At 45.7% G+C, this 17,706-nt stretch overlaps 1 protein-coding gene across 1 annotated transcript in view; it reads left to right on the top strand.

Annotated features, from left to right (window-relative positions):
• The first annotated feature begins 1,449 nt into the window (after positions 1-1,449).
• Positions 1,450-17,706, top strand: part of METTL24 (methyltransferase like 24) — a 99,731-nt gene continuing 83,474 nt past the window's right edge. The window contains exon 1 of the mRNA XM_050951419.1: positions 1,450-2,243. Within this exon, the coding sequence (XP_050807376.1) occupies positions 1,908-2,243 (336 nt within the window). The 5' untranslated portion in view covers positions 1,450-1,907. The remainder of the gene's footprint in view (positions 2,244-17,706) is intronic.

Below are 17,706 nucleotides of genomic sequence, written 5' to 3' on the forward strand. Positions count from 1 at the left end.
CCAGTCCTGAGTCTCCTCCAAACCTGGACCCCCTTCCTGCACCCAAATCCCTCAACCCTGGTCCCAGCCCAGAGCCTTGAGCCCCTCCTGCACCCCAACCCCCTGCCCCAGCCCAGAGCCCTCTCCCATGCCCTGAACCCCTCATTCCCAGCCCCACCATGCAGCCCTCACTCCTGTACCCCAGCCCTGAGCCCCTCATCCTCAGCTCTGTTGGGTCACGGCCTTTAACAATTTTCTTTAACTGGGTTGCCAGAAAATGTTTTGAAAACCACTGGTGTAAGCAAGCAGTTCACTCCTAGCTTGTTTGAAAACAAGGAAGGCTTCTTCAAGAGCAATTCTCTTTTGTTAACATCCGAAGTTTAAAACAAATTGTCATGAGTTAAAACTGGCACATTAATAATGAGTAAAAAGAACAAAGACTCTTTAGATTTAAAATTTCTGTGCTATTCTGACATTACACTGTAGGATAGTAATTAATTTTTTCCATACCAGGAACCCCCCAGGACTCTCTTCCCAACTAGCCAGAACCCCTCTCCCATTAAGCAATACGGTTAGCAGGTTACCTCCTGCCAGCTGTTTGGATCATAGAATATCAGAGTTGGAAGGGATCACAGGAGGTCATCATCTAGTCTAACCCCCTGCTCAAAGCAGCACCAATCCCCAAACAGATTTTTGCCCCAGATCCCTAAATGGCCCCCTCAGGGATAGAACTCACAACCCTGGGTTTAAGCAGACCAAAGCTCAAACCACTGAGCTATCCCTTTCCCAAATTTGAAACCCTCATCTATATCTCAGCCACAGGTGTATAAAACCAAGCTAGTCTCAAATGTATGTAAAATAGAATAGAAATGAGGCAATTAATTTTTTTCCTCAGAATTTTACTTTCTGAGACAGATATAATACAAGATGTACATATTTTTCATTTGTTATTTACCATTCGTTTACACAACACCATTCTTTCCTATCTAGATTGGCTTTGCCCTTTCCCCAAGACAAAAGGGATTTTGTTGAATTTCACTAGCAATTGTTTTGCTCAGCTAGCTTTGGTGGTAATAAGTGCAAGTTACTATCTCTGGTAAGCACTGCTTCATTTCAGCAGTTAACATGGTTGGCTGCTTGCCAGCCATCTCTGATATGACTGAGGCTGGATCATGCATCTTTGAATCTTGCATTTTAAAAATCAATGACAACACAAACGGTCTTGTAAATGTTCTTCCCAGCTTAATACCACCCTGGTTTAGTACAATTCCCCACCAAAACCCTCATTCTTCCACATGCCCCGGACAAAACATATTCTACTTTCACTTTAAACACATGACAAAACTATTAAGGCTAATTGCTGTTTGGCGGCAAGATAACCACAGCGATGGTCTAAAGTTAAAATAATGGGGAGGGGGAGAAACTAGTCACGCCGCTCCTCTGCCCGGGGATACGCCTCTCGGCGAGCTGAGAGGGAGGCTCAGGCTGGCTCCTGTCACAAGGGAGCACCGAACTCTTTGGGTGTTGACTGAAGCACGTTTTCGGGGCTCCCCAGGGAGAAGCGCGCGCCGAGCAGAGCAGACCCGGCGGGCCCCCGCTGCACGCAGCTGATCTCTCTGAGCTCCCCCTCAGCCAGGTCACACCCCCAGCCCGGGGGGGAGCAAACCCCACCCAGGCGAGCGTCAGGCTGGGTGTGGCTGGTGTCCGCGCAAATATGCACAGCTCGCCCGTGCTGGCGGGCTGCGGCGGGGCTCCGGCTCGGCCCCGGGGGAGCGCCCCCCCTTGTCAATGAGCGGCTTGGCCGCCTGCCTTTCCCAGCGCCCCGACTCTTGCATGGGCCCCTCCGCCAGCCGGGCGCCCAGCCCACGGGCTGTGCCGGCGGCAGCAGGCTCCGGCTCCCAGGGGCCCGCCCGCCCAGTGAGCGGGGGATGATGCCCAAGGAGAAGCCGCTGTGGAAGGGCTCCGCGTTTCGCCTCTGCCTGCTTTCGGCCGCGGTCTTCCTGTGCCTGCAGCTGGGGCTGAGGCGCTCCTGCGCCCCGGCGGAGAAGGCGGGAGCAGATGCGGCCAGGGCTCTGCCCGCCCGGGGCACCGAGCAGCGCCTAGGGCCGGCGCGCAGCAGCCGCAAGGACCAAGCGGAGGCGCACCTGGCGCCCGAGGCGGCGACCTCCAGCAGGAGGCGGGTGACCTACCTGAGAAGCAGCCGCAGGAGGAGCTCGGAGCCCACCTGCTGCCCCCTGCAGTCTCTGGGCAGCAGCCGCAGGAAGGTAGGGCCCTGGCTGGGGCACTGCCGTGACACGGGCATCCCCGTATCACAACAGGACACCCCCTCCCCGTGCTGAAGGGCTATAAAATCCAGCTAGTCTAAGGCTGGCGCCTGCAAATGGCTCTGCCCGCATGGGTGGTTGGTACCTGCGGGGCTTGGCTGGTACATCTGATGCGGGGACCCTCTCCACCTCCCCAGTCTCTCTGCTGGTGCTGAGCCCAGTGGCGGTGCTCAGTAGGGTGACCATAGTTCCCAACGGGAAAACGGGACACCACATGGGGCTGGCCAGAGCTGCTTGTCTGAGTCTCCCCAACCCCAGCTGGGGTCGCTGGAACCCTCCGTGTCCTCTGTGCAAGGCTGGGGTGACTGCTTGCCCCCTGCACAAGCCTTGCCTCCCCTTCCCCACAAGGGGTTGGCATCGCTGCTGGAACCCCCCCCCCCCGACACATACCTTCATACCACACGCAAAAAGTGGGCATTTGTCTCATTTGCTCTTGCCAACTGATCGAGTTGGCAAGAGCAAATGGGACAAATGCCCACATTTGTCAAAAAAGTCGAGATGACCGGAACAGGGCTTAAAAAAGGGACTATCCTGGCCAAAACAGGATGTATGGTCACCCTATCCCTAAGAGTACAGGCCACCCCAGGCAGAGCCATGCACAGGATCGGGCACCGAGCTGGCCGGTGATGTATGATAGTCCTGCCAAAATGGTCCCCACATGCTGATCTGCTTGCAGCCAAGGTGTGGGAGGGACCTTCCCAAGCTGGGCTTGATAGCCAGGGCCAGCAAGGACACCAGGTCTGGATCTTCAAGCCCTCAATGTTCAGGGCTTTAGAGATACAACCTCCAAGCCTTGGGCCAAATCCAAACCCTCTTGGGCTCTGGAGGGGAAGTTTGGCTCCATATCTGACCTCTGTAGCTATGATGCTGAAATAGCCATGCAGACATTCTGGCCCAGGCTCTGAAGTCTGGAGAGCGGAATGGGTTTCAGAGCCTGAGCCTGAATGCATCTACACAGCAACTTTTAACATTGTAGTGCGCTTAAATCTTTACACCTTGGCTCTGACACTTGCTTTGGGTTTTTGTTTGTTTGCTGTATAGACAGAGGTACCTTTTGAGGGAAGTGTAGAACTGCCAGGATCTTTTCTTCATACTGTAGCAGGCCAGGGAAGAGGACAGAGAAATGGGATAATTCCCTCTTCCCTTCTGCCCACCACATCCAGGAAGGAAGGAAATGGAAGCAGCACATTTTGCCACAACATAGTGACTGTGAGATTTTCTGATGTGTTGTGATGCTGGCATCATGTTATATCAGTATGCATGGTTGCCAGCTCTTGCAATTTTATTGTCAAGTGTTGTGATATTTGGTGTGTTGTCTTAAATCCCCAGCTCCTGATTATGGGAGATCCATAGCTCTTTTTCTCTCTCTCTCTTCCCCACCCTCCAAAAAAAAAAGAAAAAAAAGAGTATATTTCTAGCCTTAGTGGTTTCAGGTAAAAACTTTAAAACCTAAGTGTACCTTTAAAGGCTCACAAGTTAGACAAATAAAAAGAGCTCCAATTTATAATTAAGTCAGTCTCATTATTTTTGAGAGGCCTGACTCATGACTTTTGAATACTTGGATTGGCACTGTATGTGTTGGTGTTGAGTTATGATGACACTTCACACCACAGGCACTTTGGGATACAGTGCTGTTATTTTGTGTTGCTGTAAATTCATTTGAAAGTGAAGTGACTGAAGTTCATGGTCCATGTCTGCATTAAGGAACTGAACTGTTTCCAGTTGAATTGGTGCAATAGAATTGGTTTAAGCATAAATAGTTTGATATGTCCACTCTAGGAATATGGATGCATACTTTAAAATTTTGCAGTTTTCCCCATGTATCAACACTAGTGCTGTTCTAAACCATTACGATTGCACTGCTCTCAGGGCTAACAATTTCTGGCATGTCTCTCAGATGTAGGGTCTTCTGGAAGATTTTTAAAGGCCCTTGCTGCATTGTGGCACAGTAGTGGGAGGGCTATTAGAACTGTTTGTGCTGTTACATTCGTAGTATTTGTCCACGCTGTCACTGATCCACTGAAATGACCTCATGATTATCTACCTAAAGTACAGCATGCTTCATTTATTGGGATGCTCTTCATCATGCTACTTCCTCTGCTGAGACTACTCTCAGGAAATCAAGTTAACCTAACGAGAGAGAATGGTAAAGACTGAGGCTCTGTCAGGGAAAATAGTAACAAAAAAATCACATAGGACTTGTCCACATATGCACAAGTTGTACTGCTTTATCTGTGCTGGCAAAATTGGGATGGTACAATCCCCGTAGTGTGGATACAGATATTCCATTATAAGCATTTTTGCAGTGGTGGTGTAGCTGTGTTGGTCCTGTGTTGGCGACCTAAGAAAGAGCTCTATGAATCTCAAAAGCTTGTCCCTTCCACCAAGTGAAGCTGATCCAGTAAAAGATATTACCTCACTCATCTTGTTTCTCACATACTGGCATAGTTTATTCTTATATGGGAAGGAGAATAAGCACTATTGGGATAAGGCATATTTGTATTAGTATAACACACAAGCTATGTCTTCACTAGGAATGTAAAATCCTAGTGAAGACAAGGCAGTTTGTAGTCTTTACATGAGTTAATAGGCTGAGTTAAAGACTATAGAGGAGCTTAGTCTTTAACTTGATCTGCTAACACATGTTGAAATGACAAATTACATTGTATTCACTAGGATTTTACATTGAGTTAGTTAACTTCAGATAGCTAGTTCAAATAAAGAACACATCTTTAGTCCCTAGTGAAGGCAAGGCCTAGGGATTTGTATCAGTATAACTATTTTGGTTAAAAAATCACAACCCTAACTGAAATAATTATAAATACTATAGTTACATGTACAAAATTTATATGTAAGTTAGGCCTTAATGGGACACATGTAACCATTGCCTATTAATTAAGTAGTACTTAGACAGATGTTAACTAGTTCTGAAACGTTTGTCATTTTAATAAGGAAAAAATAAAGTAGGAACTAGCCTGTGTTAGCTGAGCAGCACCGCCAACAGGACTTTTAATGGCCCGGTCGGCGTTGCTGACCAGAGACGCCACGACCCAGTGCCTTACCCAGTACTGGGTCACGACCCGGAGTTTGAAAACCACTGGCTTACACTATACACAGGTGAATAGGGTGAACAAGCCCTGTTCACCTGCGTATAGTGTAGCAAGGCTGGGGACTGACAGCCCATCAGAATCTTAAAGGGAACGCAGGAAACCATATATCTACACAGCAATAAAAAACCCACAGCATTTTATCTTGGAGCCCAGGTCAATTCACTTGGGCTCCCAAGGCTTGGACTGCAGAGCTAACAGGTGAATCATTTTTATTTTTCACCATGTTACATTTTATTTCATTTAAAGACTTTTCAGACTGTTTTAAAAGAAGAAAAGGTCTCTTAATTCATACTTCGTGACTTCTACCTGCTCCTTTGGAGAAAGAAAGTAGCCAGACCAGCACTGGCAGCCAGGCTCATGAGCATCCATAGTGCTCTGGGGAGGGGAGGGAAGGGGAGGGCAAGGGAACAATGCAGAGGAACTGGATCTCTATACAATCTCCCAGGATCCACCAGGATGGATGGATTTCACTGTGGATCTTACCAGCCCACATGCCATGTGTCCTCTGCATGTCTACAACCTCCTTCTGATCCTTGGCAAGGTTAAGACCTTTAACTGTATAGTGTACTGTGTAAATATTTCTTTTGGAGTAGATTACAATATATGATCTACAAACAGTGCAGCAAAAGATTACTGAATAGAATTTTTCCATAAGTGTTGGGGGATAGCCTACTCTGCTGCCTATTAAACAATTTACATAGACTCATAGAAGACTAGTGTTGGAAGAGATCTCAGGAGGTCATCTAGTCCAATCTCCTGCTCAAAGCAGGACCAATCCCAACTAAATCATCTCAGTCAGGGCTTTGTCATGCCGGGCCTTAAAAACCTTTGAGGATGGAGATTTCATCACCTCCCTAGGTGTCATAAACAGATAGCTAAGGGTTAATGTTCTTTTACCTGGAAAGGAGTAACCTGAAACACCTGACCAGAGGACCAATCAGGAAACAAGACTTTTTCAAATCTGGGTGGAGGGAAGTTTGTGTCTGAGTTCTTTGTCCTTTGTCTGGCGTCTGACCCTCTCGGCTATGAGAGTGATCTCTCTCTATCTCCAAGTTTTCTAATCTTCTGTTTCCCAGCTGTAAGTACAAAAGATAAGATAGTGGTTTATAGGGTTTTTATTTTGTATTTACATGTGTGTAGTTGCTGGAGTGTTTTGAATTGTATTCTTTTTGAATAAGGCTGTTTATTCATATTTCTTTTAAGCAATTGACCCTGTATTTGTCACCTTAATACAGAGAGACCATTTTTATGTATTTTTTCTTTCTTTTTATATAAAGCTTTCTTTTTTAAGACCTGTTGGAGTTTTTCTTTACTGGGGAACTCCAGGGAATTGAGTCTGTAGCTCACCAGGGAATTGGTGGGAGGAAGAAGTCAGGGGGAAATCTGTGTGTGTTAGATTTACAAGCCTGACTTTGCATACCCTCTGGGTGAAGAGGGAAGTACTTGTGTTTTCCAGGACTGGAAATAGAGAGGGTGGAATCCCTCTGTTTAGATTCATGGAGCTTGCTTCTGTGTATCTCTCCAGGAACCCAGGGAGGGAACACCTGGAAGGGAGAAGGGAAGGGAAATGGTTTATTCCCCTTTGTTGTGAGACTCAAGGAATTTGGGTCTTGGGGTCCCCAGGGAAGGTTTTTGGGGGGACCAGAGTGCCTCAAAACACTCTAATTTTTTGGGTGGTGGCAGCTTTACCAGGTCCAAGCTGGTAACTAAGCTTGGAGGTTTTCATGCTAACCCCCATATTTTGGACGCTAAGGTCCAAATCTGGGAATAGGTTATGACACTAGGTAACCCATTCCAGTGCTTCACTGCCTTCTTAGTGAAATAGTGTTTCCTAATATCCAACCTAGACCTCCCTCACTGCAACTTGAGACCATTGCTTCTTGTTCTGTCACCTGGCACTACTGAGAACAGCCTAGCTCCATCCTCTTTGGAACCCACCTTCAGGTAATTGAAGGCCACTACCAAATCCCCTGTCACTCTTCTCTTCTGCAGACTACATAAGTCCAGTTCCCTCAGCGTCTCCTTATAAGTCATGTGCCCCAGCCCCTTCATCATTTTTGTTGCCCTAGGCAGAAACACTGCAGAATAATTTACATGATCAGTACTTTTAAGGGTCTTGTTCACAAACAGTTGTCTTCATATTTTTGTGCTTGATAATAATGTGAGTTTGTTCATAAACAGAACTACAGGGCATTTGTCTGGGATTTTACTTAGAAACAAATGAACAAAAATTCCAAAAGAAGATGAGAAGGTCTAAGATCTATCCATGACTCCTATCTTTTCAATTCCAGGAAATAGATTGCGCGATTGCACGCTTTTTGTGATCAGTGGCACAACAGTAAGATTGGGGAGAATGACACTAAAGACAATGTGAAAGTTTATACCCTAAATAAATTTGGAAGGATTAATTTTTATCGGTAAATATTGATTTTACTGTACATACACAAACCACTGAAAATATTTCCATCTATGATGATTGAAATGTACAGATAGGCTAAAGAAGAAAAATGCTGCTTGAAAATTTATTAGAGTTTGAGTAAAGAATATTTACTTTGTGCATTTTGATAGTTTGTTTTAACAGTTATAAAGCTTTAACTTTTTGAATCTCAATGTCTACTGTCATTAACTGATCATTGTCGACCTCCCATAATATCCTGCAAATGTGGAAATTTAAATAGATAAAAATAAAAAAAGCTTAACTTGTATGATATACATCAAAATGATACAAAAATTAAAACTAAATTCTGCCAAGCCTAACCATAAAAGAGTACAAGTGTAAGTACATTCCCCAGAGTGTAAGATGCATGCATGGATAATACCAACTGAAAGGAAGGCTGCTCTTTAGAAACTTAACCATGTGACAGATCTACCAAACTCCAGAGTTACCAATGCAATTGCTCATGGAGTCTGCCAAGGGGCCAGATGTTGCTGTAATATCTTCCCAAACTTGGCATTTAGAGACTATAATTGTTATCCAAAGAATAGGAGGAGTGGTGTGATGTGCTGTGGTATGACGAAGAGTCTGGAACCCTATCACTGCATTTTTCCACACAACTATTTGTGTTGATTAAAATAATATAAATAAAGTTCCTAAATATGTTAAAAAACATTGCCAAACAATGACAAATTAACATATGGTACAGATTAAAAAACACAGAGTTTATTTTTATATATACTGTATACACCTTTACTCTTCAATGACTTTTGGCAAGACATACACACCCATACATTACTCACCCTCTTAGCTCCAGTTTTGGGATACAGGATTTAAAATCCAATAAGTAGCTAAAAATTACCCTTGCTATGTTAATGAAGGTGAGGAGGTCAATATGATAATAGAACTAAGAATTAGATTTTGTTGGATAGGTCCATCTGCATTTTGGCTAGAATTAAAGATGCCTGTAGATAATGTTCTGAGCTGTATAGTATCCTTGCTTAAAACAAACAAAGCACAATTTTTAAATTTATTTTAGAAGGCCATTATATTTAAATTGTGCTTTTTTTGGTAGTAGAAAGTTGGTTTTCGCTGTTGTCTATTAGATTGCTCAGTTTTGCTTATGGAGCTACTAGTAGGAAGTCATTCGTTTCTATAAATCAACAGAGACAATCTCATCTTTTTTAAAATCTGAACTCAGTTGTGCATTTTTGATTACAATGTAAAATGGTGAAATGGTCTCTTCAAAATTATATGGAAACAGCTAATTCATAGGTTAACAGTTCATCAGTTAAGCAATGATGTGCTAGGCTAAGTTTAAAATGACTTTTCTCATTCTTTTTAATTGTATTACTCAACTAAAAGTTTCTGTTTAAAAAGATGTTCCCAGCCTTTGGATTTGTTTTTATAGAATTTGTCCAGGCTGTCTAGAGTGTATGGGTAAGCATCCTTTTTAGCTATTCTATAAATCTGCTAAACATAAGTGTTTGATATTAAAATTTTTCATAGTTGATTTATGTGTATATTGGTTTTAAATTGCTTTCAGTTTTTTTTAAATCTGATATTAGTTGTACAAGTCACATCTTTCTGTGCCTCAAGTTTCCCTGTCTCTAAAATGGGGATAATGATACTGACCTCCTTTGTAAAACACTTTGGATCTACTGATGGAAAAGCACTATACAAGATCTAGGTGATATTATTATTATTTATTACATATTATTGGGCTGCTCCTCCTTCTGTTCAAGCCAGTGCTAACACATAGGAATCTTGATCCTCTTGAAGTCAGCCTAATCTGTCTGTCTAGCCCAGGGGTCGGCAACCTATGGCACGCGTGCCAAAGACAGCACGCAAGCCGATTTTTTTTAATGGCACGCTGGGGCCTACTGGGACTCCAGTGTGCCATTAAAAATCCTGCCGATGCAGCAAGCCACAGGGTCCGCGCTCCTGGGCCGGAGCGCTGGACCGAGCACAGCAAGCTGCCGGCCCTTTCCCCCCTTCCCCTGGAGCCCTGCTGCCATGCACAGTGCTCTGGGGGCCAGGGCTGCGTGCTCCCGCGGGGCAGCATTTGGCTCCGTGGGGAGGGAAGGATGCTCCCCGCTCACCCGGAGCCCTGCCGCCACGCATGCAGCACTCTGGGGGCCGGGGCTGTGCGCGGCAGCCGTGTTCCGGATGAGCATGAAGCCTCATGGTAAGGGTCTGGGGCCGGGGGGGTTGGATAAGGGTGGGGGCAGTCAAGGGACAGGGAGCAGGGTGGGTTGGATGGGAGGGGATCCTAGGGGGGGTGGTTAGGGGCTGGGGTCTCTGGAGGGGGCAGTCAGGGAGCAGGGGGGGTGGATGGGGCAGGAAAGTCCCGTGGTCTGTTAGGGGGTGGTGGTGGATAGGGGTCAGGGCAGTCAGGGGACAAGGAGCAAGGAGGGTCTTGAGGGGGCAGTTAGGGTGGGGGGATCTCTGGAGGGGGTGGTCAGGGGACAAGGAGCTGGGGGGGTTACATGAGTCAGGAGTTCTGGAGGGGGCTGTCAGGAGATAGGGGTATGGAGAGGGGTTGGGGCAGGCAGGGAGCGGGTGGGGGGCTGTATGGGTCCAGAGTTCTGGGGGTCCTGTCAGGGGGCAGGGAGTGGTTAGATAGGCATGGGAGTCCAGGGGGTTCTGTCTTGGGTGCGGGGGTGTGGATAAGGGTTGAGGCAGTCAGGGGACAGGTAGGGGGTATGGTCCTAGGGGGGCAGTCAGGGGACAAGGAGCAGGGAGGCTTAGATAGAGGGTGGGGTCCCAGGAGGGGGGTAGTCAGAAGAAGGAGCAGGGGGGGATGTTTGGTGGTTCTGAGGGGGGGGCAGTCACCCAGCCCTGAGCCCTGACTGCCCGCCACAACCCTGAACCCTACACCCCCACACATGCCCCAGGACCCTACGCTGAGCCCTCTACCACCCAGCCCTCTGACTCCTTCAACCACCCCCATGACCCCAGCCCTGACTCTGGCACCCCCACACATACCCAGCCCCCCTACCCTGACACCTGCACCCCCCTCATATGCCCCCAGCCCTCTGACCTGACTCTTGCACCCCCCCATCCTCACCCCCACCCTGAGCACCAAATGGGAGCTCCTGCACCCCCATTCACATTCCCACCTGCACCCCTCACACCAAATGGGAGCTGCCCGTGTAAGTGCCCCCACACCCAAACCTCCTGCCCCGACCCTGAGCCCCCTCCCTCATTCTAGCTCCTGGCCAGACCCTTCACCCCCAGCCCTCTGCTCAGTGCACTCCCACCCTCAGCTCAGTGCAGAGAGAGGAAGAGAATGGGCCAGAACCAGGGAGAAGGTAGGTACCCACTGTATGTGGGCAGGGCTGGGACCCCAGACGGGCAGCGAGGTGAGTTGGTCTGGCAGCTGGGATCCCGGCTGGCAGGAGCCGGCGGATGGAACCCCTGAGCAGCAGTGGACTGAGCGGCTCAGTCCACTGCTGGTCTGGGGTCCCAGCTGCTGGCCCCGCACAGCCCGCTGCCGGTCTGGAGTTCTGGCTGCCAGATTCTTCCCAGCTGGGGTCCCAGCTGCAGGCCCCATTCAGCCCACTGCCGAACTAGGTGAACAGAACCCCAGACCAGCAGTGGGCTGAGCAGGCCGGCGGCGTAAGATCAACATTTTAATTTAATTGAAGCTGCTTAAACATTTTGAAAACTTGTTTATTTTACAGTACAACACTAGTTTAGTTATATAATATATAGACTTGTAAAGAGAGACCTTCTAAAAAACATTAAAATGTATTACTGGCACACAAAACCTTAAATTAGAGTGAATAAATGAAGACTCGGCACACCACTTCTGAAAGGTTGCTGACCCCTGGTTTACTTGATTTTTTTGGCAAACACTCGTAAATGGTCATTTTAAACTTGAAAGATTATTTATTAAACACAAGAAAGAAACTAAAATGGAGTGATTATGCAAAACGAACAATTAAAATTTTTAAGTCTCTCTCCTTTTGGAGGCAAAATATCAGTCTCTCATTTACAGAACTACCTCTCTTTGATTAAAAGGAAAGGATTCATTTTACTTTCAGTCTTGATGTGTAAGGGGTATTCATGTCTCCTGTTTGTAACAAATGGACACAAGGTGGAGGAAAGAGAGGATAGACAAGGTAGGAAGAATACTGCTTTTGTTGGTGTCTTTGGAACAATGGATGGCTGGTTGGTTGGATGGATGGATTCTTTGGCTGGTCGGTCAACTGTTGCTTGGACCCTGGTTCACTTTCTAGTCAGAGATATCATCTGGTTGGGTCTTTTATGCCTCAGACAGGGCAATGTTGTGGCCATCTGTAGTGGAGTGGTTGCCCCACTCCCACCTTAAAGGGCTTAGAACAGCCCAGGAGAGGGCTGTGATTGGGGAAGCAGCCTCAGCTGGGGCCATGCCCCAAACAGAGCACAGCTGGCCCTTATAAAAGGGCTATGAGCCAGGCCTTTAGGGGGAGTGTATCTGCGTACCTAGGGTGGAACAGGGCTGGGGAACTCTAGCCTGGAGCACATTCTCACCCTCATGCAAGGCCAAAAGGTACTGGGGTTGCAGAGGGCAGCCTATGGGTAGGCAGAAGCAGCAGGCCCAAACCCTCTTTGCCAGTGATGAATGGCAATTATACTGCAGTCTGCCCCAGTGAACGGGGCTAGATGGGACTGGCAGTAGCCAAGACTGAGGCAAGGTGGGGATAGGTGGGTGGAGGTTCCCTGGGGAGGGGAGACCCACTGAGACTGGGGGGGTACTGTAAGGGGCAGAACCCCAGTGGAAAGGGGCACTGAGGTCCAGGAGGGACACAGGGGCCTGGCAAGGCAAGATAGGGGCCTGCAGAGGGTGCTTCAAAGCTGTGAAAGAGCTAATTCCCAGGATGACAGCAGGAGGCGCTGCAGTGGTGAGTCCGCCCCCGTTAGACCATCTCATCTCACTGTGCTAATGCAATGCATTTGATTTCAGGGTTTGATGAAAAGCTGAGAGAGGGAATATAAGAGGAAACTGTCTGCCCCACTATTTGTAACAGAACAGGGAAGGGGTGGCAAAACTGGATCTTATGTGTGTCTGTGGTACAGACAATTAGTTTTCTGATGGGCTGAGAACAGGATATCATGATGATTTTTCACAACTTACAATTGAAAAACAAAGCTCTTTGAACAAGAGCAAAGCCAGTTGGCCTTCTTCCTGGAAGAAAGTCTTTCGGTCTGGTCTTCTCCTTTTATCTTGCTGTCAGGAAGGAATCTTCCCTCAGGTTAGATTGGCAGAGACTATGGGGTTTTCCGCCTTCTTCTGCAGCATGGGGCAATGATCACTTGCAGATTTAAACTAGTGTAATTAGTGGATTCTCTGTAATTTGAAGTCTTTAAACCATGGTTTGAGGACTTCAGTAATTCTGGCCTTGTCTACACTGCCACTTACAGTGCTGCAACTTTCTCGCTCAGGGGTGTGGAAAAAAACCACACCCCTGAGCTATGCAAGTTTCAGCTCTGTAAAGTGGCGGTGTGTATAGTGCTACAGCGGAGGTGGTTTTATTACAGTGCTGGGCGAGCTCTTTAACATCGGCTGTGTAAACATATCCACTGAGGATATGGGCCTATTGCAGGAGTGGGTGGGTGAGATTCTGTGGCCTGCAATGCAGGAGGTTAGACTAAATGATCATGATAGTCCCTTCTGACCTTAAAGTCTGTCAGGGTAAACCCCCCCGTCTGAACTCGGGGGTACAGATGTGGGGCCCTGCATGAAAGATCCTCAAGCTTATCTTCTAACAGCTTAGGTTAAAACTCTTCCAAGGCACAGTCTTCTGCCTTGGACAGATATTGCTGCCATCACCAAGCAATTTGCACAAATATTCAGGGAAAGGTCACTTGGAATCCCTATCCCTGCAAAATATCCCCCAAGGCCTCTTTACCCCCTTTCCTACAGAGGCTTGAGAATAAAATACCAACCAGTTGCCTTAACAATGTGAGCACAGACCAATCCTTTGTCTAATGACTTTGGAATTAAAGGATTCTTTAAAAAAAAAAAAAAAAGTAAATGTTATTAAAATAGAGACATCTGAAAACGCAGGCTTAACTTATTTTTTTATGGTTAATTTTTAAGTACTCAGTACAGGTTATTGTAACATTTTATGAACTTTCACTTGCTTTTTACTTTTGAGCTTACAGTTAGTAATTTTATAGGCTTAATAATCACAACGGGTCTCCCATCCAAGTACTGATTTAACCTAAACTTGCTTTAATATGTAAGATGTGCAAAAGGATTACATAGCAAGGTAAAATAGGTTTCAGGCCATTGGTATGTGAGAGGTAACTATGAGTGCCTTGGTTTTTGTTCAAATATTGTATTGTCAAACTAAAAGAGCAGGCTGGGGGAGATCATTGTGTTTGGAATAAAATAAGGTACTTTTATTAATGTTTCAACAGCAAACAATCAAATCCCAAGAGCACCTGCCAAACCTGATGCCAAATTGATGCATCTGTGTCTGTGTAAAAAAACAAAAAAAAAATTACAGAAGCACACTAATTCTTTTCAGAGTAACTATGCAAGAAAAATACTGGCCTTTCTCTATTTTAATGCGAAATAACATTTGTTTAATAGACCATAAAGAGTGAATGTAACATTGTTTGACAGTGATGTCACTTGTTAAGTTATGAGGTAAATGTTCTCCCAATAACCCTGATTCTTGAATGTTTTCTATTAGCTGAAAAAGATTCTTCCTTCGTACAGTTTTGGGAAGCAGCTGGGGAATATTGTCTTTCAGAAAGTCATTAAGGCTTTGTGATTTAATTATATCCAGCAATATAGTATAAATATCTATTCCAAATGCATACTCCAGATTTCTTTTCAACATGCACAGGTTGTGGAGTAAATTGTCCTACGTAGCCATAAATATTTTTATAAGAGATGTAAGCCATCATGCTTAAGGGCATAACCAAACATTGAATGATGGGGTTAGACAGAAACTTCCCCTATGGGTAAATTTAGTTATTCCATAATTTTTCATTATGGTAATTGTTTCACCTCCTATTGAAGTGTCTGGTTCTGTACGCTGTCAGAGACAGGAGAGTGGTTTGAATGGACCACTAGTCTGATCCAAAATGCAGTTCTTATGTGTCTAGGTTAGAAGAGAAATACATAATGACCCATTTTTTGTTGCAGCACATAACCCAAGAAGCTGAGCTGGGCAGATGCATGGGGGTGGGGAGAGAACAATGCTCCCTTTCTCCCATCTGCAGAATGGTTCCACAGCCAGTGGCTGAACTAGCCTTGTGTGCCCTCTAGGCATTCCCACTGTAGGGGAGGACCAGAGGATTCCGCCTGCAGTGGATTTTTTGCTCTCACCTCTTTTTTTGTTGTTCCAAAAGCCACTGCAGTGTAGGTCTCTATGCAAGGGCTCTACGGAGAGCAGGGCTCTATATGTGGATTCCCTGCACAGCAGACCTGCACCACCTCTGCCACAGAGGCAAGATTTTCCTCATATGAATAGTGACCTGTATTAGTTATGAAAATGACACACAAATGTGGTAAAAGACTGGTCTTTATTTTTTGGGCCCAGTTACATGGCTCATATTTACAAGTTATATTTCTGAGAACACATGGTACAAGTCTGCATCCACTGTCTCCAGTGACCACATACCACCAGCAGGTTGCATTAGTAGCTTGCAAACAGCTTCACTGAGGTCAGAATCCCACCTCTCCTGAATTTTACAGTCCTACTCAAAAACTTCCTTTGTATAACTTGCTAGAGGGGAGTAGCAGGAAAGAGTGGATTTTGTCAGCATAGCTCTGTTGGTCAGAGGTGTCATCCCTGGCTGACAGAGCTTTGCCAATAAAAGCTTATTTCATAGAATATCAGGGTTGGAAGGGACCTCAGGAGGTCATCTAGTCCAACCCCCTGCTCAAAGCAGGACAAACACCAACTAAATCATTCCAGCTAGGGCTTTGTCAAGCCTGACCTTAAAAACCTCTAAGGAAGGAGATTCCACCCCCTCTCTAGGGAACCCATTCCAGTGCTTCTCCACTCTGAGTGAAAAATGGGTAAAGCTTTGTCAATGGTAGGCCAAGCTTCCCTATGCCACTTCGCCTCAACCTTGCTTACAGAGCAATCACCTTTATGAGTCATAATAGTTCAGGCCTCATGTGTATTCAGGGCAAGTTCCAATGCCCACTGAAATCCAATATCCTCATTGGAAGTTGAATCAGCCCTCAAATCCTCCGACTGTTGAGTCTGCCATAAAAAGTTGAAGTTGTGACATGGACATGGACAACAATTTCTTTTCACAAACACTGTCCAACAACCATCATATGGTAATGACTACCTGTCTCTAATGGCTTTGTTTGGATTCCAAATGTTGACATATGGGTGAGAGAGTCTCTATGTCCCATTACTAATTTTTCAGACTATGTACTGTAAGTCTCTTGTACATTAGTCTTCATGCTGCTTGAAATTCCATTCATACTGCATAGTCATTAAATTTTCTGCACCAGTGTATGGTGACAGTGAATCATATGATCAGCTAGCAGTAAAACACTTGAGTAGATATGCATCATGTTGCAGCCACTTATTATAAAAGCACGTAGAATCCTTCCAATGAGTTAAAATCTGAAGTAAAACAGATAATGAAGTTTAGTAGAACAATTGAAAAAGAACAAGGTTTGATTTATAATTTTGACAGTGTTGTAGATTGTCTTAGAATCTATTAAATCATTCATTCTGACATTTATGGTAGTTTCTTTATATAGAATGTGATTGGATGACTTGCTGGCCTTTTTCTGAGTAAGATAATTTATTAGAATAATGTAAGCCAGCTGTATAAATGAGCTGAAGGCCCTGAGGGTAACAGATTAATACAATCTGTAATTATGAATCCACTCTTATCATAGATTATTAAGGTTGGAAGGGAGGGACCTCAAGAGATCATCTAGTCCAATCCCCTGCTCAAAGCAGAACCAATCCCCAAATGGCCTCTTCAAGGATTGAACTTGCAACCCTGGGTTTAGCAGGCCAATGCTCAAACCACTGAGCTATCCCTCCCCCCTTATGGCAGTAATTCAGTCATATTTATATTGGAAACAGTTGAAATATTTCCTGCTGCATTCACAGTATCTTACAGCATAACCAGTTGTAGGCTGCACTATCATGGGGGACCTAGTTGCAAGGTTCCACTGGAAGTGCACTGCCATGGAATGTAGAGAGGAGTATGGAGCCTCAGTAGAAGGTCTGTAGATGGATGACTCTCATAGAATATCAGGGTTGGAAGGGACCTCAGGAGGTATCTAGTCCAACCCCCTGCTCCAAGCAGAACCAATCCCCAGATTTTTACCCCCGTTCCCTTAATGGCCCCCTCAGGGATTGAACTCACAACCCTGGGTTTAGTAGGCCAATGCTCAAACCACTGAGCTATCCCTCCCCCCTTATGGCAGTAATTCAGTCATATTTATATTGGAAACAGTTGAAATATTTCCTGCTGCATTCACAGTATCTTACAGCATAACCAGTTGTAGGCTGCACTATCATGGGGGACCTAGTTGCAAGGTTCCACTGGAAGTGCACTGCCATGGAATGTAGAGAGGAGTATGGAGCCTCAGTAGAAGGTCTGTAGATGGATGACTCTGTTAGGTGGATCCCCTTAACTGTTCATTACTTTTGATTTCTAGACTCATGCTGTAAAAAAGGAGTGCCTACTCTGTGTTCTATGTGCTCATTCATACATTTTATAAAATGGACTATTCCTATAATCCCTCATGTCAAATAATAAACACATAACCCAGCAGCTGATAACCTATGTGCAAACTTACTGTGTCCCACCAGAGTCCCTGCAGTTCCTCACAGCCAGGGCCAGTTCTAGGGTGAGGTGAGCAGGGCTGATA

The sequence above is a fragment of the Gopherus flavomarginatus genome, chromosome 4, assembly GCF_025201925.1.
Source record: "Gopherus flavomarginatus isolate rGopFla2 chromosome 4, rGopFla2.mat.asm, whole genome shotgun sequence".
Classification (NCBI taxonomy): domain Eukaryota; kingdom Metazoa; phylum Chordata; order Testudines; family Testudinidae; genus Gopherus; species Gopherus flavomarginatus.